The following is a 22475-nucleotide window of genomic DNA, read 5'->3' as shown; positions in this document are numbered from 1 at the left end:
ATCGTTTATGTGATTGAGAGTTTCATCATTTTGCTCATTGTTATTGTGAGTATCATTTGATCCTTCCTTTTGTCTTAAGTTGTTTATGTCAAAATCTTGGGGAAGTTTAGCACCAAATTTTGCTAACATTAGGACATATTTCTCTTTTTTGCCCTCCAATATTTTCTCCATGAATTTATCAAATTTAGGGTCTTGTTGGATTTCTCTGATGTGTTGTTCAGTTATCTCTTCTTCTATTTTTCTTCCTTGTACCATTCTCTCGTAATCTTCTGCCATTTCAGGTGTTTCTATTTTGATTTCTTCAATTTTTTTGTCTTTGAGCCCTGGTTAAAATGGGCATACACATGATCTGAATGTTTTGCGAGGCTTCGATTTTTTAAGACGCATCTCACTAAGTGATCAATTGTTGAGGTAAATATGCTAAATCGATGCGACCACTTCTATTGAGAGATTGGGATAGTCCTAATCTTTGTTGTAAGGCCAAAGTTCTCAGAAGTTCGTTGTCAAATTTGTTTCCATGACCTTGCAGATAATCACGATAGCGGTGTAAGAATACGCGGTGTTTCAATAAGAGTTTGCGATTTATGTAGATAAATCTTCACTTTTTCAAGATCGCTTTCTGACTAAGCTTCCTCTTTTTTAGACGACACAAAATGGTCATTCAAATATTTGCGCCTTTTTTTATCCTAGTTGGAGTGAAGAATTTGGTGATTTTGATATGACAAAGTCCAATATAAATGATATATTCTATGTAGAGAACGAGTTTAGCCTGATCAAGAGTTGTAGTTTCGTGATAAAAGATGATAGATCTTGATGAGAAACTATGTTGAGGGATCAGTTTATCAAATAAAAATGTGATTATGCACTTTGAGATGTTGGATCTTAAACTTGTTGCAGATGAATACTTGAAAACCTTAGTATGTCTAGTTTTGAATCTGCTTTGACAGAAGATAACCCAACTGAGTGCCCCGAGAAGATGACTTAGTCACTATGTTTAACTATCTGAGAAATGGGTTGTTTTTGTTTTATGATTTTGATGTAGTTGATAAAAAATGCTAACAAAATGACCAAAATACTAACCAAAAATGCTGCCAAACTAACCAGGAACTCTATTCTGTAAACTGAAAACACATAGGACTGACCAGAAATGTTGAGGAACAGACCAGAAATGCTGAGGAACAGACCAAAAACACTAATGAATTGACCAGGAACACTATGGGAAAAACCAAGAACGCTGAGACAGGGACAAAAAACACTATTATGCAACTCAGGGGCTCTAAAGTTCAAAATAATGAAGTTTGGACTTAGCAAATGGTTGTTTTGAACTTAGAAAATTGTTGTTTTGACCCAAATATTTGATTTTCAAACTCAGACCAGTGATGCTTAGACCTAGAAAGTGCAAACTTGGAGAGCTAATGTTGAAACATGAGAGATGACATTCAAACCAAAAGAGATGGAGTTTAGACCAAGAGAGTTTATATTGCATTCTTTGGTGGTGAAATGGTTTATACTCTGGTCTTTTACAGCGAAATAGGTACCTACAAAATCAACAAACTGCAAATTAGGTTTGGGAAAAATGACAGTCCAAATGCATAAATGAGAAATGCAAAATATAATATTGAATTTATTAATAAAAAACTGAGAACACTATCAAATCAACCATTTGCAGACCAAGAACGCTACCAAAAAGACCAAGAATGTTGCCAAACAGACCAAGAACGTTGCCAAACAAACCAAGATCACTAATACAAAGACTAAAACACTAAAGTACAGAAAAAGACAAATTCAGGGTTGAAAAATCTCCCATGAACACCATTTGAGGTGACGGGATGCTGAAACGGAGACCAAGAACACCAATCTGGATCCCGAAAGAGCTAATCTATGCATCCAAAGAGCTATTCAACCTGTCAATGAAATTTCCTGCAAGAGAATTTGTTAAAGATTAAAGGGGCTAGGCCCCATGGTGGGCGCCAATGAATGTGTTGCTAAAATTAGGGTCAATTATAATAAACATGCACATAGATGAGACAACAATAAGAACTAGGAAGCACAAATTGAAAACTAAATAAAAGATGCAAACCAATGGCCTCCTTTAAGATGTCCCATCTTCCTCTATTTTTGAGGACTTTGAAGGTGTTGAATTTGTTGGCTCTCAGCGAAGCAATGACCTCCAAAGTGGCAACTCAAAAGTTGAGTAGCTATATGATCAAGATAATGCAAATGCATGAGGCTAGGATGATTGATTAGCTAAAATGAGGATTTAAGTTATATCATTTGATAATTAAAACTAGATTAACATGGTAACATCTATTCTAGACATGTTAATATTTGATCTAAAATGCTAATTATGCTAGATGATTAGAATGTAAATGCCTATAGTAAGTATGTAAAAAATATGAATCCAAGGGATCTTTATTGCTCCAAAATGAGGAGTATTTATAGGAATTCCAAGGCCAAAGCTGAGGTGGCAGGAATCGATGGTCTAGATTTGATTTGAAGATACTAAAGGCCAGGATTGAGGAAGTTGGAGAAGAGGTTGGAGGGAGGGACACATGTCATTTCTGTGGTGACAAGTGTCAAGGAACCTTTCTCATGAGAGGACAAGTGTCCAAGGAGAGAGGACATGTGGCCAAAGTGCCATGTGTCTCAAGGAGGGGATATCCAAACCACAAGAGGTTAGAATAAAAGAGGTTAGGATGTGGAAGATAGGATAGGGTTAGTTAAACCCAGTATAAGATAGAATGGGTTAGGTTAGAGGGTGGTTAGGCTAGGTGGTTAGAATTTAGGAGCCATGTGCTCATATTTAAATTTAGAAAATTCAAATAATAGGAAAAAGGTAATTAATCTCAACAAACCTGGATTTGTTAATTTTAATTACGAGATTAGAAGAATTGATTTAAATGGAGGGAATTAATTAATTTAGAATTAATTAATCAAAAGGGGGATATGAAATGAACTATATAAATAAATCATTTAGATTTATTTACAAGTAGATGAATAGGGAAATTAATCAAATTACTTGTAAATTCAATTAATTGGGAAGGGAGATTAATTTAATAACTACGTATTTAATCAATTATCTTCAGACCATTTTTTAGGTGTATAGATTATGTAAAGCTCACAACAAAATATTCATCAAAGTTGCATAGTACTGTTGTATTCTATTCATTTTGAAATGAAGAAACATACAAGATAGTTTAACATTGCCGTCGTTTCTTGCTTTAAAGCATTCATTATCATAAAAGAGTGTTTAAAAGTCCCACGCAAGCCGTGGGAATGAGTGAACCACATTGATAAAACATAGGGGATAAGCTATGCAACTAAAGGTAGAAAGAAAAAAATAAATAATAAAACATTATATCCTTCAATGCCTGTTCAATGATGCATTGATGTTCAAATCTTCAGCTCTGCCATCAACTTGCTTCCTATCTTCAATTTGTCACTTCCTAGGTTCAAGTGTATCTGCAAAATTTTAAGAGGTTTGTTAGAGCTCGGGACATAAAATTTCATCTTATGTTACCAACTGTTGAATAACTTAAAACCTATGAGCTATCAATCTAATCCAGCCATATCAAAGATATACAGAGAGAATCAAGATCAAATCATCAAAGTAGAAATGAAATCATCAGAGAAGGGATATTTCCTTGTTTTTATCGAACTTGTTTGTGCACTATGTACGTACAAGTACATATTTCATTATTGATTCATCATGTTCAACATTTAAGCATGCAGTGTAAGTGTGGCTCCCACAAGGGTTGAGCCCAACATGCTTATTCAGACCCAAAGGGCTGGCTGCCATTACAATCACAGTCCCATAGGGTAGTATGTCAATCATCACAACCAGTCTAGAAGGTCTCACATTTAAAAGAGCATCTAAAGCTACAGTCAAATCACAAGCCATAGTAAGTATGAAGGCACAATTATAGTAAAAGAACCATTGCATCAAAGCAAACACAATGAACATCATTTTAATGATTTATGACAGAGGTAGAAGATTTAAGAATTTGGCAGTATGAAAAGAGAAACATCCATGACAAAAGACAAAGACAATGACCTTTGAGACATAAGGCCTCAAGCTTCATAGAGCAGTACTTATGGAGGATGAAAGAATAGTGAATCATAAAGAATTTGCAGTCATGAAAGAAAGGAAACATAATAGCCACAGTCATCCTACATCGAGCTTTAATAATGCACAGTGGGTATGATAGCCAATAGTTTTCATTTTGATGATCATGTATCAACTTTTCATCTGGAAGTAGCTTATCATGATAAAAAAAGAGCAGTGATCAGTATTGACAGTCATAGAGATCATAAGACAAAATAGAGAAGTCCAAGGGCTATGAGATACATTATTCAAAGAGACAGTCCCATATCTTCACTCCAAAGATCACAATCTAAACAAAGCACTTAGAGGTCATGAGACATAGGTACCAGACATAAGAGGGAACAAAAAAAAGTAATGCATGAATCATAGAAAAGAGGCTGAAGAGAAAGAAATAACAGTCAATGATGACAAAATCAAGAAGGAGCAAAAGAAATAATAGTCAATGATGACAAAATCAAGAAGGAGAAAAAGATAGTCATTTTTTTGTCAATAAAAACTCTCACAGGCTTAAAGAGCATCAATGACAATGGGCAACATCTTCTTTATGAGCATTCACATGGATAGTCTCAACCAAAGAACATTATTGTGACAGGCTAAGAAACACATAGAGACAACAATGATATCCATTGTCATAGTCTTAAACACAGATAAAAAAATACAAAGGTTACAGATCAATGATTGATTACACTGACATAAAAAGCAGTGTTTGCTATATTAGGTCTTCTGATAAAGAGAGTTCATGAAGAAGAAGGTAGCTATTCTTAGTTGCAAATATATCAAACAATGTGTATGCTGGTAAAGAAGACCAAGGGACTGTTGGTTAATGACATATTAGTTCTTAAAGAGAGCAAACCCAACTTATTTCTAATGCCTATCAAAGTGTATAAATACTCAGTGAAGAAAACAAAATATATCACTGTTAGAAGACATCACAAGAAACTAAAATACATAATCATTCATTCAAGAGTAGTGATTATAATAACAATCATTGGCTACAGATCTTTAGCCTGAGTGCAATCCTTGATCAAATAACAGAGTTCAAAGGCCATAGAAAGGATCACAAAAAGAAACCATTACTATCTTAGACCATCATACAGGAGCAGAGCATGGTGGGTGAATAGAATAGACCTAGGGTTTGAGTCAGCTACTTCATCAAAATGGAACACTGCAATGATATACTATCATAGCAAGGTTTTTATCATATGAGGTTATGATAGTTAGGAGATTAAAAAACAAATTCTTCAGTATCATATCAATCTTGAGATAGAGCTTTCAAAATGCAAAGAGCATGGGCTATAGGGCTAAGAAGCAGTTCAAAGACCTATAGCAGACTTATGATAATGATGTTTCAAGGAGCTCTTCATTACCCTAAGTCACAGAGCGGTCATATAGTCAATATACACAGTGCATGTAGCTCACACAAGAAAGTCCTAAAAGATGGGCATTTCATCAAAGCAAATACAATAAACCCAGTGATATACAATGCATTCAAACAGTTAGAATGCAGTCAAAAGAAAATCATGAGATTTTTCCTGTACCAGCTCACACAGTAAAAGAGCAAAGGCATACAAAGACGATATCAAAGAAATGCAAACCCTAAGGCATGATAATCTCAAATTAGAGAGATAATGACATGATAAAGGAAAGCAACTTACCATGTAGCCAATCAAACAGAGAAGTCCAAGTTCAGTCCAGAAGGCTCCAGTTCAAACTCAAGAGGGCAGAAAATGCATGGCGGCACGATAGCAAGTCTTCTTCAGAAAATGCAAAAGATAATGAATGAAATGCCTTAGGGTTTCTCAATTTTACCATGCCTTAGGGTTTCTCGAACTTACCATGCCTTAGTCCAAATGTTGATGAGATTTTGACTAATGTTTTTAAACAAAATCATTCCATATTATTTTCTCCGATGTATTGATTTTTAAGTCAATAAGCCTTGTGCTCAAATGGAGCCGTAAGCACTTTGTAATGCCCTTCATGTTATTTAGCATGTTGATTTAACATTATTAAAACGATTCTATTAATTGGTTTTAATAACTATTAAATTAAATTATTTAGAAGGGCAAGTGAGCTAAAAAATAAAAGAGATATATTATGTATGCCATGAGGAGTGAAACTTAAGTTTCTTGAAATTTTTACTCATGCAAAAGAGGAGATTTGGAGGTGAAACTGAAACTTACACATGCAACTGAAGATTTCAAAGTCTTCCTTTGATTTTTAGTCAACTGGAGACCTTTTTGAGTTCACTTGATTTTGCTCGTAAGAATCATGGATGCCTCTTTCTCACTTTCGGTTAGCTTGGAGTTCCACCTCTTGGGCACATTATTCATGCCTTCATTGTATTTATTGGAAGAAGTCTTTCTTTTTCCTCAGTTTTGGATTTTATTGCTTTGCACTTTACAGAGAGAGATCTTGTAACTCATTTTTTTACAGTTAATATTATGTAGCAACTCTTTTATAGGTTATTTTGGATTTTTTATTAACAGACGGATTCCTCTTAGTTTTCAGTATTGTCAAGTTTTTGCCTTCAAAACTTCATGCATCATTATTGTGATTGATTTGATAAGAAGTTTACTATGTTTCAATTTGGAAACCTTTATTTTTCTGTCTCTTTCATAAGTGTATGTATGCAGTTAAATTCACATGTTATACATTGTGCATGTGATCTTTTTATCATTTTAGTTGAGAAAGCATAGTTTTTCCTTCGAAAGAGATAACTTTGTCAAAGCCTCTATATGAAATTTTTAAGTGATTAAGTTGTTCAAATTTGGTTGTGCAAGTAGAAATATTGGAAAGTTATTGTGAATCAGGTTGCATTTAAGTTTCTAATCATTAAGTGCATCACCTTCCTTTTAGGTTCAATTCGTGCATTCAATTCAAGTATTTTCTCCCTTTTCCATCAAAGTTACAGTCAATCATTAGAAAATCATACAGTAAGACAACCTATAATCCAGAGGTCTACTTTCAATATAGGTGCCCAAAAATTGAAAGTATTCTCATGTATCACAAGATTGCAAAACATATTTGCTTTCACAGATGAGTGCAATCCTCGTGATAACAATTATATATTAATTATGTAAAAACAAATTTCAATAACATTTTGAATCATATTTTATGATCCATCATCAAAATATAATATGTTCAGATAATTGATTTGAAAATGTGTGACATCTTGTTTAATGTTAAATCAAAAAAATCATTATCTAATTTGCATTTTTTTTCAACCAAAACAATTATAGCAAGGAGAGTTGGAATTGAGGGTTTTATTTCTTTTCTTATTGCTTAAACAATTATACCAAGGAGAGTTGGAATTGAGGATTTTATTGCTTTTCTTATTGCTTGGATGTGTTAATACTAAATTTTGGAGAGTTGGAATTGAGGATTTTATTGCTTTTCTTATTGCTTAGATGTGTTAATATAGATTCCATTACTACAGGACCCCCTGGTATTGATAGCACTAATGCCATAAATCTACCCCCGAAAGTCCTTCAAGAAATTGATGACTCTTGTGTTATTCAAGTCATTCCTGCTAACACTAGGATTGATAATGATAAATTTTCTAACATGTTCCCTTCTTTCCCTGAGACACATGTGTCTTGCGTGGTACTGGGAGAAGGCGCCCTCCACCCTGGCCAGGACAGAGGTGAGAACATTGAACCTCAATTGGAATTAGATCTTAGTGAAGAAGATGAAGACCTCATGGAAAGTAGTGCCAAGATTAAAAAGAGAGGGAGACCCCTTGGGGCCAAGAATAAAAAGAAGGTGGCGGCTCAAAATAGCTGCTTGGATAGCAACCAGTATCCTTGCAGCTCTAAGGCTGCCAGTTGTTCCTAATTTATTTTTGTTTCTCATGAAGTGCATCTCCTAGAATGTGAGAGGTCTGGAATCTCCAGACAGGAAGCATATCATCAAGAGGTTTTTTGAAACTCATAAGGATACTGATTTTCTAATGTTGCAAGAACTCAAAGCTACCGGCTTCACTCTTGAGACCACCCTTGATTTCATTTGGAAAGATGCAATCAAAGTCTGTTCTAACCACCTCAGAGGTAGGGATGGTTTTGGGCTCCTTATCAATCCTAGATGGTCTAATCACATCACTAATAAAGGAATTTACCCATGTAATAGGGCTGTTTGGATCTCTGTCAATCATAGTGGCACTCACTTTGGGGTTTGCTCTATCTATGCAGCAAATGACTATAAGGATAGAATTATGTTGTCGGATTGGCTTATATCTCTTCTTGACATCCCCTGGATTCTTGCTGGCGATTTTAACATGATTGAGAATAGTGATGATAAATTGGGGGGGTTACCTTTTGACTGGAATAATTCTGAAAAGATGCATTGGAGTAGGCTGAAATATAATAAATCCCTTTTTGATCCAATTGAAGGCACTAGAAATATTACCTCTGGTGTATGGCACACCTGGTGTAACTATCAAAAAGAGTTGAAAAGGATCTATTCTAGATTGGATCGTTTCTATGCTAATAAAGACTATTTTTCCTTCTTACCTAATGAACATGGAAATTTTGTTACTGTTCGGCCTATGACGTTATCTGACCATCACCCCATCATCGCTCATCTCAACATTAGGAATGATGTGACTACCCATAGCTCCATGGTCAAGAAATTTATTCTCAACACTACCTTGCTTAAGGACCAGGACGTTTTGGTTGCCATTAATCTTATTAGGTTTCTCAATTTGCAAAACAAGCACCTCTCATCTCACGTTGATAGGTGGAACTATAATGTGAACTCTTGGCAGAAAATTGTGCAGACTACCACCCCAAAAAAAGCTAACGACTTCAGATTTGTTGAGAAGTCCCTAACCAATCAATTGCATAACTTAGAAACTGATATCCAAGCTAACCCTAGCTGCAATCACCTGGCAACCCAAGTTGCTCATGCTAGGGAAGCCCTTAGGAAACATCAATAGGTTAAAATCTGTGGAGCCATGGTTAGAGCTCGCACTCAATGGCTCCAATTTGGGGAGAAGGGGTCGAAGTTCTTTTTCAATTTTCTGAAGCATAAGCAAACTAGAGAAAAAATAGACAGGTTGGTTGTTGACAATAAGGATATTGTTGATTTTACTAGTATCAGGGATGCTTTTGAGATGTTCTACAAAAACCTCTTCACTTCTAAAGACAATGCCAATGCTAAAGACATTAGGTAGAGATGCAGCTCCATTATCCCCGCTAGAATCTCTGAGCAAGACTCCCTCCTTCTTAAACAAAGGGTTACCGTTGAGGAGATTACTAATGCTATCAATACTCTTAAGATTGACAAAACCCCAGGGCCGGATGGACTCCCTATTGAGTTCTACAAGGCCAATTTGGATTGGATCGCTAAGGATCTTCATGATGTTTACTCTGAAGCTCTTGATAATGGTACCTTAGGAGGTGACATCAAAAAAGGTATCATTAAGCTTATTCCCAAGGATGGAGGTAAAGCCCTGATAAAAAATTGGAGGCCAATAACCCTCCTAAATGTCTCCTATAAAATTCTTGCCAAGACCCTGGCCCTTCGCCTTGAGAAAATCCTCCCGAAATTCATCTGTTCTACCCAAACCGGTTTTATCAAGGGCAAATACATCCTTGAAAACCTCATTACGAGCTGGGAAGCCATGGAGTGGGGTAAAACTTCTGGCCAAGACACTGTCATGTTTTTGTTGGATTTTGAGAAAGCTTATGACCGTGTAGAGTGGGAATTCATCATTATGATGTTACAAGACTTTGGTTTCCCAGATGAATTCTGCAAGTATGTTAAAGTTCTTCTCCAAGATGCTTCAACTCATGTTGAGATTAATGGTACTCTCTCCCAGTGTATTAAGCTTGGTAGGTCTATTAGACAAGGCTGCTCGCTTGCCCCTGCCTTGTTTGTTATCGTGTCTAATGCACTTTTTTATCTCCTGAGGGATAACTCTCTTTCCCCTAGTGTTAAGGGCGTTAGGCTCCCTGATGACTCCAATCTTCTCAACATCCAGTTTGCTGATGACACGACTCTTTTCCTCGAGCTCACTTGCCAAAATATCGGCTTCCTCAACCAAAAGCTTAGACTCTTTGGGGAAATATCAGGAGCTAGGATCTCCCACTCCAAATCTATCCTCCTCGGATGGAAGGAAGAACCACCTGATTGGCTCAATACTTATGATTTTCAATGGAGAGGCCCCAACAAGATTGTGCGTTACCTTGGAATTCCATTCTCTATTTTGCCCTCTCTCAAAGATATGTGGCTCCGGGTTAAAGATAAGATTGATAAGAAACTTAATAAATGGAACAATAGATTCCTTTCATTAGCTGGTAGGATTCAAGTTTGCCAAAAAATTCTCTCGTCCTATAGTATCTATTACTCTTCTGCTTGGATGTTTAGCAGTTATCAAGTCCTTGAGATCTAGAAGGCTATTAGACATTTCCTTTGGTCTGATGGTAAAGGCAGTAAGGAAATGCATGTTGTTAAATGGAAGTGGTGTCACATGGACAAAAAGGTTGGTGGCCTTGGTTTGAAAGACCTCAGAACCCAAGGCATTGCCCTAGCAACGAAGTGGATTTTTCATGCTTTGTACGGTCTAGAACCTTGGAAGGTCTTGATTAGAAACAATATCGAAAGGGTTGTTCCTAAGAATGCCAAATCTTGGAAAGCCTTACCCCTTTCTGACCTTGTGGCTGACAGATTTCCTGTTTCAGTGCAAGGCTCCTGTGTTTTCAGATCTATCTGGAAAGCCTGGGAACATGTTAAGAACCTGATTATTAATTCTAGTGTTAGCAACAATGACACTTTGCATGGGGAGAGGTCTATCTGGTGGAACCTCTATCATGCGGATAAGCCCTTAGCTCTTACTCAAGGTTGTTCGGCCAAGCTTTGGGCCAGTAAGGGTATTACTTGTTTTATGGATATTTTTGAGCATAATGTTTTGATTAACTGGGAAGATCTCAGTTCTAATTTTGACCTGCCTCCTTCCCAAAAAAGAACTTACAACATGGTTAAGAATGCTTGTGCGGCCCTCGCCCTGCCTACCATCTCTCAGTTGATTCTCACAGGTTTCTGTCATTTAAATGGAAGGATGGTTCTCTCTTGTCTAAAATCAAAGCCCACAATATGTATGATTTCCTCACTAATGATGATTCTATTGTTAAGCATGTTAATATGGTTTGGTATTCTGATTTATGTGATATGTCTTGGCAAATTTTTTTTTTACGTCTTTGGAAAAGTGTTATTCCTCCTAAAATCAAATGCTTTAAGTGTCAGCGTATTATTGACAGTCTTCCTTTGAGAAAAGACTACTCTAATGCTGATCTTTGTTCCATTTGTAGAGTTCCAGAAACTTGCAGGCACATCTTCTTTGACTGTTCCGTGGCCAGGAAGATTTGGTTAATGTTTGGCATATGCATCCCGAATCATGTGAATGTTTTAGATATCATCACTTGCTCTATCTCTGGGTTAAAGAAATATGCTAATATGTTTTGGTTTATTTTGTCATCTTATATCCTTTGGTTTATTTGGAAGAGGTAATGGCAAATGTCTTACTGAGTCTTTTCTTAGACTCACTTTTTTTAATATTGTTTTGCAGATCTATTTTGTGATGAATGTCGAAAGACATAAGCTCCTCCGATTCCTGAAGGACGGGCACGCCGCTATGTTTATTTATGCAATGAACGATGGATACGATTGGAGGAGGGTCGCGGACAACCACACTACTTTCGAAGAGGTCCTCAACAAGCTGCACAATGAGACAAACAACAACAGAGTTCCCTCATTTGATCGTATTGGCTTGCTTGCTCAGATTCAAGATCGGAAGAAGGTCGTCTGGATGGAGGGATCTAAAGGATGGACTACGTGGGTGGAGTCCCACGTTGACATTCTGTACTAGCCTGGCGCCGCTGCTCTTGTCTTTACCCTTTTTGCTTCTGCGGTTTTTGTATCTCGGAGATGGTTATGCTTAGACTCTTTTTGTAGTTATGCGATGGCTGGCATTGGTTCGCCCAACTCTTTTATAGTTATGCTGTTCTAAGTTCTCTGATTGCCTTTTTTTTGGTTGAAGGCTGGGCCTCCTTGATACTCTTGTAATCCCTCTTTTACTCTCGATATTTAATACAAAAATAATTTTTTTTTTTTTTGGTTTGTCAAATTATTTACCAAATATTTTGTATATGCAAGTTCTGAGAACCAGTGACCCCCTTTATTTTATTTTTTTGGTCTGCGTTTCCTACTTGACCCCTTCCCCTAGGTGTCCTGTTTAAAGTTAAAGTCCTGTTTGGAAGAAAAGAGTGATTACATAGTGTGCCATATTAACGAGGGCTGAGAGAGTCTTTATGTGAGTGCTCCTGCAGACTGTTGATGGCCTTTGGGTGTTCATTTTTGTTTTGTTTTGTATCGTATTGAATGTGTGTTTTTTGTCCCCAACTGTGACTCTTAATGGTTTAAAGACAGCCTTTTTCTGGAACTTAAGATTCATTCATTGGTGTTATGTGATATTTGTTACCAAATATTGTTTTATGGAAGTGGTGGTGACTGTTCTTTTGCTGCTACATGGCAATTGCCATTAGTGATTTAGGTTTTGAATTAGTGCTTCATTTTCCTCCCTCCACTCAGTTTTTCTTCTGTGGATAGTACTGACCTTTCTTTTAATGTCCTCTAGTACAGAATCTCCATAACATTCCAAAATGCTCCCGAAATTATGCTGCAAATCCTGGGACTTCTCTAACTTTGCAGATTTTGTCACACAAATAGGTCAATAAACAAAACTTATCAGGAATTTTGGCTTCCCCCCCAACCAAAAGCTTAAGGTACCAAATCAAATAGGAACTTTGTCATATTTTCGTCCATACAGGTATTAGGTCTGTGACTTTTGCCTATTAAGTATAGCGAAGAAATTCTGTTAGGGTAAGTAATAGATTATCTGGCTCGCAAATTGCAGTTGGTATACCCAACAAATTTGTGAACCTACTCTTTGTTGGAGGATCTGAGTCAATGAATTTTATCCTGCAGGGAAAATTGAATGGTTCTGAATGAATTCATTAAAATGACATCATAAATTTTATTCCGCAGAGAAAATTGAATGATTCTGAATAAATTCATTAAAATGACATCATAATTCTAAACTGAAACAGCTTCAAATTAAGAATCTTATCCCTATAACATGACAAAATGATCTTTCAGATAACAAAACGATCTTTTAAATTATATAAAATCCTCCATTAAAACATAAGATTTAAGAAAGAATGAGTTACCCAATAAGTTTTTTTTATCCAACCCTCATTCAGGTAGGGCAAATACTTTTGTGGGCTATGCAGGGCATGCAAAGGTGATGGAAGCGACCTTAACCATTCACATACAGGGAAAGTTCTACAAAACAACATTCATTTTACAGGGAGCAGAGAGATGACGATCTATGGGCAACAATTGGAAAAACCTACGTACCTTAGATAGTCGAAGTTAAAAGGAACTTTTTATTTAAAAACCCTGGCTGCATCATCAATTTCTTGTTTAGATTGGGGTTACGCTTACACAGGCGATGGGAATAAGTTGAAGACAATTGAGTCTGGGTCATGCACGGAGAGTATGATAGAGATGGGATTTGTTTTGTCCTGTGGGCCTCTCACTTCCAAAACTCTGGATTCTAGTTTTATGTAGTCTTGTAGAATTTTCTTATGAAAGGTTCGCTATAATTAAGTAATATACAAATCAGTTGTATTCTAGCTAAGAACAATGAGTGAATGAATGATTTGAATTATAATCAGTGTTGTATGGGATGCATCTCTCAAAAAAATTTACATTTTTTTTGTAAGGGATGTTTTCGAGATTTGGGGACTTAGGGAAACATTCTCTCACATCACCACTACTTCTACCACCTCCTCCATTTTGGTGGGGAATTTAGGCCATTAGATCTCCCCTTCCCCTCAACCGTCCCGAGTCCCCTCATCGTCCAGTTTAGGAAACATTGATTTTAATGGGTTCACAAAGTAAGTGCTCTGAAGGATAAAGAGACTCAATGTTAATCTATTTTCAAGATTTTAATATGTGTTGAGACTAGACACTTTAAGAGAAATAAAATATGAATAAATTAGCATAGAGGTTTTTGGATTAAATTATGTCATTTTGAATGTTAAAATTACGAGTCTCACTATTTTTCATATTTTAATGAATAAATTAATCAAATATAATTACCTTCATATGATGACTTGTATATAAAATAAAGGTAAATTTATTGAGTATTGCCAATCACACATCAATTCCAAAAAAAATCTTGAAAATTCAAATGGATTAAGATAGACAATGATAAGAGAAGGAATCCACCAAACACCATAGACAAGGTTAGATATGAGTGTTTCATGAATGGGACTTACTAAAAAGATTCAATGGGTCCTGGTTAGATATTTTAGGAATATTTTAAAATAGGTGGTTCCATGAATTTTATTATAAGCTCTTAAATTTGTGGATGCTAGTGGTGGCATGAATTTTACTAGGTAATTCAATAAAACAAATAAATATAAAATAATAAAAAAATTAACTAATGGAAATTTAAAAATTCTAGATGATTGACAATGGTAAAAAAACTTAAGCTAGTGGGGTAATTTCTAGCCCCACCCCACAAAGGCATTTAATTTCTAGCCCCACCTCACAAAGGCACTTGCTCAAATCTTCAAACTAAAAAGTAATCTGCTAATTAATTGTATGGTATAATTTTTAATAGTTAAAAGGATGTGGAGATTTCTTCTTGATTTTACATAGATCTAGTAAAATATTTCTTCGTAAGAGTTCATTAAATTGGTTTACATATAAAATTGATCATTATTAAGAAAGTTTTACTCTTGGTACATTAATTATGTCACAATGAATAATATGCAGTTCACATGACAATGAATTTGATAATTACAAATATTAAGTATTCCCAAAATAAAATTGAGGTGGTCCAAACAATTACAAGATGTGTACTACAATGAAATTCTTTTATTGAATCTTTACACCACAATGAATAATATGTAATTCACATAACAACAAATTTGATAAATTTAAGTATTTCATATACCCAACATAGAATGGTCCAAACAATTACTTAGATAAATACTTTACAGTTAATAGCTTTTATTAAAACTCTTACATCCCAATAAATAATATAAAGCTCACATGATAATAAATTTGATAGATGAAAAGATGATATGAACAATTAGAGAAGACCACTACAATTAATAATTTTAATTAGAGAGTTTACAATAGTGGAGCAAAAGCAGTAACTTACAGATACATATGTACACTTATATACAAAACTACTTTAATTAATTAATTATTACTTCCAACTGACCTTTTCTGAATTTGCTAAGAAAGCTAATATTAAGCTTCTAAACCCAGGCTTCTTCCCTAGTTATTATTAGAGAAAATATTAATTTTTTTCATTGTGAACAATTGCATCAATTTCCCTCAAAAAGCTTCATGTTAAAATAAGAATGATAAAAATGTTTATTAGTTCCTCAAAAGAACCATAGCCAAGGGGCTGCTCTTGATTGGTGATTAATTTTTTTTTAAGAAATAGCATTACAGATTTTTTTTACATTTTAATTTTTTCTATATTCAGTAAAATATATATACAATTTTTTTAGAAAATACTAGTAAATAAATATATTATTGTGAATAATAGAGAAAATATGATTGTAAACTATTAAAGTTTAGATAAAATTATTATTATTATCAGCTAAGTTGTCAGTTCGGGTTTGTACATCAATTTGGGTTCAAGAATCCTATTGGTCAATTCTACAAAAACAATGTATGTGTGTATGTAGTATGGAAGCATGAATTAAGATTTAGAATGTCACGCAACATCATATAAACAACAAAACCACTATAAACTTGTTAGATCTTGACTATGACTTACAATTGAAGAAGTGTTGAATGTATACAAATCATATTAGACTACTGATGATCATGAAAATGGCATGGAAATAATAATCTAATTGCAATATAGCTTATGTTTATTTTAGGAGAAGATTGAGATTCTAATTCTATGTGGAGATCAGTTATTCTATTAAAAGTATCGTGTATATCTCATATTGTAAAGTCTGACATAAGTTCAAGGACTTTTGTATTCAGTGAATCCAATTGCTGAAGTGTGGAAATCATAAATGACCTCAGGAAACTGAATATTTTTGTTATTGTTCATAAAGTACACTGGACCAAGACCCGAACCTAAAGTGGATTGGACCAATACCAGGCCGTGAACCTAGTGAATCCTACAACTTAGATTATTATTATTATTATAAAAATTATTATATTCGAAATAATTTGATTGGAAACTATTTAATATTTTTCATTAAGTTATTATTATTATTTTATGATTTCTTTTACACTTCTTTCATCGGATAATCAATCCTCTTTTATACATTATCTTTTTCTACAACGAAAACAACTATTGCATGCACAAATACGTCCTCAGAGTTTATGTACTTTCTCCTACATAACATAGTTTTGTGAATTTACAATGTTATTGTTTGAACATATACATGCCCTATAAATTTTTTGATGTTTTATAACATTTGGTTTTAATTATTCTAGAAAACAATATACTTAGTATTTATGGACATAAAAATGAATTCATCCACTCCTCAAATCTAGAGTGCACTTCATATGGTATATCTGTTTTTTTGTTTTTCTTCATTTTGTTTGTTGTTGGTTACACATGTACTTGAAATTTGTGGCAGAATTCTCATCCAAGAAATATAATCCAGACTTCTCACAATATTTTTTGATGCAATTGTAGACGTATAAAAATGACCATATTCCTAAATGAATATTCATTTCTCTATTTAATTTAATCCAATTTAATTAAATTACCCGTATTCCTCTATTTAATTAAGTAAATTACTCAATTAAATTCACTATACCCATTTAATAGAATAAATTCATTTCATTCAATTAAAGCCCCTATCCACTTTTTAATTAAATTCAAATTTAATTAAAATAGTTATCCTAAATTAAATAAATCTAATTTATTTAATTGCAACCAAATTGAAATAAAGCAATTTATTTTAAATTAATTCTTTTTTCCCTCACCCACTTGCAAAATCTTACACCTCCCACTTGCAACCTAACCCTCTTTCTAACCTCTTCTAGATTCTTCTAATCCTGATTAATTAACCCAAACCCATCCATTATCCCTTTTCCGTAAATTTGAGGAGGTCACTTCTCAAATTTGGAGTAAAGTCTTCAAAAAGCATTAAAGCCATTATCAAATACCCCCAAATTTGGAAGGACTCTTACAAATTTATCCCCAAAGTCTTCATAACCATTAATGGTTAACTCAACCCTCTTACATGGTTAAAGAATTTCCATAAACTCAACCTCCATATAACCCAGGGGTCTCATCAAGCATTTATTGCTTTGACCATGGTTATCCTTAAACCTTTGCACAAGAGTTTATCCTTTGGGAAAACTCTTTATCCAATGGATAACCCTAACTTAACCTTAACCCTTAACCCCTAGGGTAACCATAAGGTCTTCTCAAGCATTTAATGCTTCTTACATCTCCTCTCAACCAACCTTATGTTGACAATTGTCACCATTTCATTGGTGCCAATTGCAAACATGGATTCCCAACTTTCAAACTTAGCCCTTGATTAACACTTTCAATCCTGACCATCCATTGCCCTGTTGTTGCTATAAATAGAGCTCTCATTCCTCCATTTTCATCATCCAAGTCTTTAGCATCATACTTATACTAAAATCCATTCAAGCTTTCATATTTCATTTGTGCTCATCATTTAGCCTCTCTTTTAAATAGGAATTAATCTAAATATGCAAATTTAGAGTATGTTCCTTATCATTTAGCTTAATCATAGACTAATATAGTATGCTAGGATAGTCTTGTTTACTAACCTTGTCATCTTATAACTAGTTTATTGCATTTATAGGATCGTTCATAGCTTAGGATGCATCTCATCTTAAAATCAACAAAAGCATCCCTCGTTCTTCCATTTGTCATCCCTAAACCATTTTGCTCAGTGATCTGAGAGCAAAGACATTGGTTTGAGAGACCGTGCAAGATAGAGAACCATGGAACCAACCTTGGGAAGTTGAGTCATACTTCATGACTCCATAGCTTGCACCAAGAAGTCATGTGGGTGTGTGAGCAAGGCTCCCTAGAGCTCCGTTTTTCACATTTTGAGTTCTATCGACCCGCTTTTCCCGCATACATTTTTGGCGCCCACCGTGGGGCATCACCCCATATATCAAATCGGTTTTTGAATTTAACCACTTTTGCAAGTCCGCGGGAAATAATAATCAGCGCGTGGGAAACATTCCCTAGCGCATCTGGTTAACAGCCTAACGCATCCGGCTTACTGTTCAACGAATTGGGTCCATCATCTAGCACGTGAAGTATTTTCCTTAGCGCATCATAATACTAATATTTTCCTGTAGGTCTTGCACGGGAGAAAAACAGAGCAGCGCCTCCAGAACACAAAGTAGCGGATCCTGAAGACAGTATAGTGCATCTCTGCCTTATTTTAGCGCATCACTGTTATTTTGTAGCGCGTACAGTTTGTTCTGTAGCACATCATAGACAGACATAAATCAAAAAAATAACATCTGTAACCAAGGATAAAATTAGACTTGTTGAAGTCCACCAGTCATCTAACATTTTTCGCTTGTTCTTGTGTAGGATTCTAACGATTTTATTGTAGATAGGAGCTTAGTCTTAAGATTATTGAGATAGTTAGAATTTTTACTAACTTAGTTAAGTTAGTTTAAAATTTGAACTTTTTTTTCTTAAAATTGAACTCACTTTAATTTTTGGGCTATAAAAAGAACCACAATCAGAAATTTTCTTGCTTTACTAGGAGAAAAACTTTATTTTGGGCTCTAAAAGGAACAATACAAACTTTTCTCTTTGCAAAAGTAAGCTTTAAAAAGAACCTCACCATCCTTTGGTGTATAAAAGGATTCATTTTAAATTTTTGCAAAGGAAATAATCTCACGTAAAATTTTTTGTTACATCAAAGAGGGACGTTATTCCCCTTTTTTTTGTTGATTTCCTTTTGTTGTCCAAATCGAAGTTTTGCTTTGTTGACTTAGTTCTTTTCCTAGATTAGATAATCACTGATTTGGGGAAATTAAAGGAACACCATGCTTTTTGGAGCAACATCTCCAAGTAGAAGTTAGCAAATCATTGTCTTGAAGGCTAAAAAGAAGATTGTTTGCCTTGTCTCAAAAGTGGAAGGTATATGCTCTCCCCTTAACTGGGTGATCAAAAAGCCAAACCACTCTTAAGCTTTCTGTACTTCAAGCATTATACAACCTTTAGCAGGCCTACCTTCCCGAGGAGTTGGAATCAACTCTTAAAGCCATTTATGGCCGGTGTGAAGGGAACGACCTAAGTGGTGAACGACTTTGACGCCAAGTATTCCAACCCACTATAATCAAAAGTGGAAAGTGACGAAAGTCCTTTTCAACGGTTGCGCGCAGCGATTAGCCTTCCCCCAGTATCCTTGGGATACGTAAAACCTTTGTTCTAAAGGTTGGGAAGCCTCCTGAGGGAGTTTATCACTAATGACCGAACAAGAAGCCTGATTACGAACCATAGAAATAGAAACCTTGAGCCGAGTCAATAACCAGACATTTATAATATCATAGTGCAAGGGTGGGGAAGAATCCACCCCCAAGATCGCTCACCATATATCTCCCAAGATAACTACTCGATTGTGAAGCAATTCACTTTGAGTTAATTTCTGACAAAAGGCAAAAAAATGGGTGCCCTCTAGGGGGTGACACGACTGTTTGAGCTGATGGAGTATCGAGACTAGTGGGCTATGATGTTATTTATGACCTTTGAATAAAGAGTCTTCTTGAAGTGTATTATTTGTATCCAAACCTGTTAAAACATTGGGGATTTGAACACATCCTCACAGAACATACACTTTTTGTTAGATTACGCAAAATGGTTGTCTCTTTGGTGCTATGCTTGCATTTACTACCTCATAAAATCATCCATCACAACTGAAAAACTCACAACAAAAATCCAAAAATTGCAAAAACCAGCCAAAGGAAAATATCAAGATAGTTTAGTGTGTGAGAGCAACTTCTTAGCGCATGTGGTACATTTGTTAGCGCATCAGAACATCAAGTTAGCGCGTCCAGTTAAAATAGTAGCGTTCTTCCAAAATTTCAAAACAGTGTTAAACAATTAGCGCATCCGAAAAATAGCCTAGCGCGTTGAAGCATTAGCTTAGCGCGTAGGAGTCAAACTTTAGCGCATAGAGTTTAACAGTTAGCGCGTAGCGGACCCATATTAGCGCATAACTTTTCAAGCCAAACAGAAAACAAATTTTAACAGTAAAAAATTTTAGCGCATGGCCAAGGGCAGCTTAGCGCGTGTGGTCTTTTATTTAGTGCGTGAAGAAATTTCTGTAGCGCATCTTGTCTCTGTTTTAGCGCGTGACCAAGACCAGAAAAACAGGGGGCAAAATAGTGAGGAATTTTGAAAATTTAGAAAACAATTTTGGAAACCTCTTTCGATCAGCATCATTTTTCATCAAAACAGAGTAGCAAAAATAGAGCTTTAAAAACTATTTCTTGAGCAAAATTTGTGTAAAACAAAAGTTGTAAAAATCCAAAACTGATCGCACGATAAAACATATCTATCCTATCAAAATCAGGAAACATCATCACAAGTGGCAAAGGGTCCTTTATCATCTCACAGATTTTATCTCAAAATCACTTGCTTAAAACCTCAGGTTGTCAAATCAAGTTTCCATATTGGGAGACTTTATCCATATCATTTGACATGCTTTGTCATGAAGGGCCATCTAAACCTTCACTTTGATAAAGTAAAACTTGAGTTTTCAAGGCAAGATCAACTGAATTCAAAACAAATCAAAGGAAACCATTGATCACTTATGCATGACTAATCCCCATATTCTGAGAAGAAAGAATATTTATCATAACACCACGTTGAAGAAACAACAACCAAGTTTTTCCAAATTTATCAAAAGAAACAAATTTTTATACATCAATCGTCAACTCTTCAAATCTCATCGAACATTCTGTCATCACGTTAAACTTTATATCCAAAACAAATCTAACGAATTTGACAAAGAGCCTTTAAAGACTAGGGCATATTGTCAAAAATCCGCATTTAATCAAATCATAAACCGTGGAGGAAAGATCAATCCGGCATTTTTGCTCAACGAGTGCATCACTTACAACACACCCCGACTTGAACCACCAACTCCTGAGCGACATATCGAAGAAGATTTTGTCCCTTTCATCACAGAAAGTTTCTACTAAAATGCCTGTTACTCGCTCTCAAAACAAACAAAGCGAGGCACAAGCAAAATTCAGTATGAATCGAAGGTTATCAAATCCTTTTGAAGGTCCACACCTAGAGGATACTGAAATTTTTGAAGAACTTCTTCAGGAATGCCAAGAAAGTGCTTCATTCCAAAAACTTGTAGAAAGGCTCATGGAAAATGACAAGGAAAAATACTTGCTCATGCTCACAAGCAAAGGGGTCAAACTCCCTGAAGACTTTGACACGGATGTGTTTAGAACGAGACCTCAACATTACGAATATCAAGAACGACAATGAGAAGGAGAAGCACGCGACCCTAAACAAGATATCCTCGAACAAAACATACCAGAGCAACATACACCAAGACAAAACATCCCCGAGCAAAACATACCGTTCCATACACCGTTTCAACCCAGGATTAATACAAGGGAAGAACTCTTCCCTTGGCAAAACAATGCGCCTTTGGTTGCCCTTACTCAACAAATGCAACTGTTACAAAGACAAATGTAAGACATGCAACAAGGGACAACAATGCAGTACTCTTTAAACAAAATTTGTCCTTATCCCTTTGACAGAAGATTGCACATGATCCCTTTTCCTCCAAACTCAGACGTGCCTAAATTTGACAAATACGATGGGAAAAGCAATCCCTGTGATCATGTCAGAGAATTTTGTACCATGAGTCTTGAATTTGCTCATGATGACACCTATTTGATGAGGTTATTCCCCAGAAGCTTGGGAGGACAAACAATGGAATGGTTATCCAAAATTACACCGCCTGTCAGATCGTTTGATGAATTGGTTAACAAATTCATAACACAATATTCCTATAACATTCAACATGCTATAACCATGCTAGACGTCTGCAACACCAAACAGAAAAATAATGAAACATTTATGATATTCCTTCAACGTTGGCGACGTATGGTTTCAAGATATCCTAGAGACATTCCTGAAAAGGAGAAAATGGAAATTTTCATCGACAACTTGAATGGTGAGATGAGTTACTGGCTCAAACTCCAATGCATACCATCTTTCACTAAATTGATTGAAAACGACATTCAAGTAGAAGAGGCATGTGTCAAAAAGGGAACACTC

At 35.4% G+C, this 22475-nt stretch overlaps 1 protein-coding gene across 1 annotated transcript in view; it reads right to left on the bottom strand.

The window, feature by feature from the left end:
- Nucleotides 1-3129: 3129 nt before the first annotated feature.
- LOC131070445 (protein MET1, chloroplastic) overlaps nt 3130-22475 on the bottom strand; it is a 196101-nt gene continuing 176755 nt past the window's right edge. The window contains exon 7 of the mRNA XM_058005991.2: nt 3130-3462. Within this exon, the coding sequence (XP_057861974.1) occupies nt 3394-3462 (69 nt within the window). The 3' untranslated portion in view covers nt 3130-3393. The remainder of the gene's footprint in view (nt 3463-22475) is intronic.

Source organism: Cryptomeria japonica, chromosome 3 (assembly GCF_030272615.1).
Source record: "Cryptomeria japonica chromosome 3, Sugi_1.0, whole genome shotgun sequence".
Taxonomy (NCBI): domain Eukaryota; kingdom Viridiplantae; phylum Streptophyta; class Pinopsida; order Cupressales; family Cupressaceae; genus Cryptomeria; species Cryptomeria japonica.
Note: the sequence above shows the minus strand (reverse complement) of the source record. Positions and strands in the feature narration are given on the sequence as shown.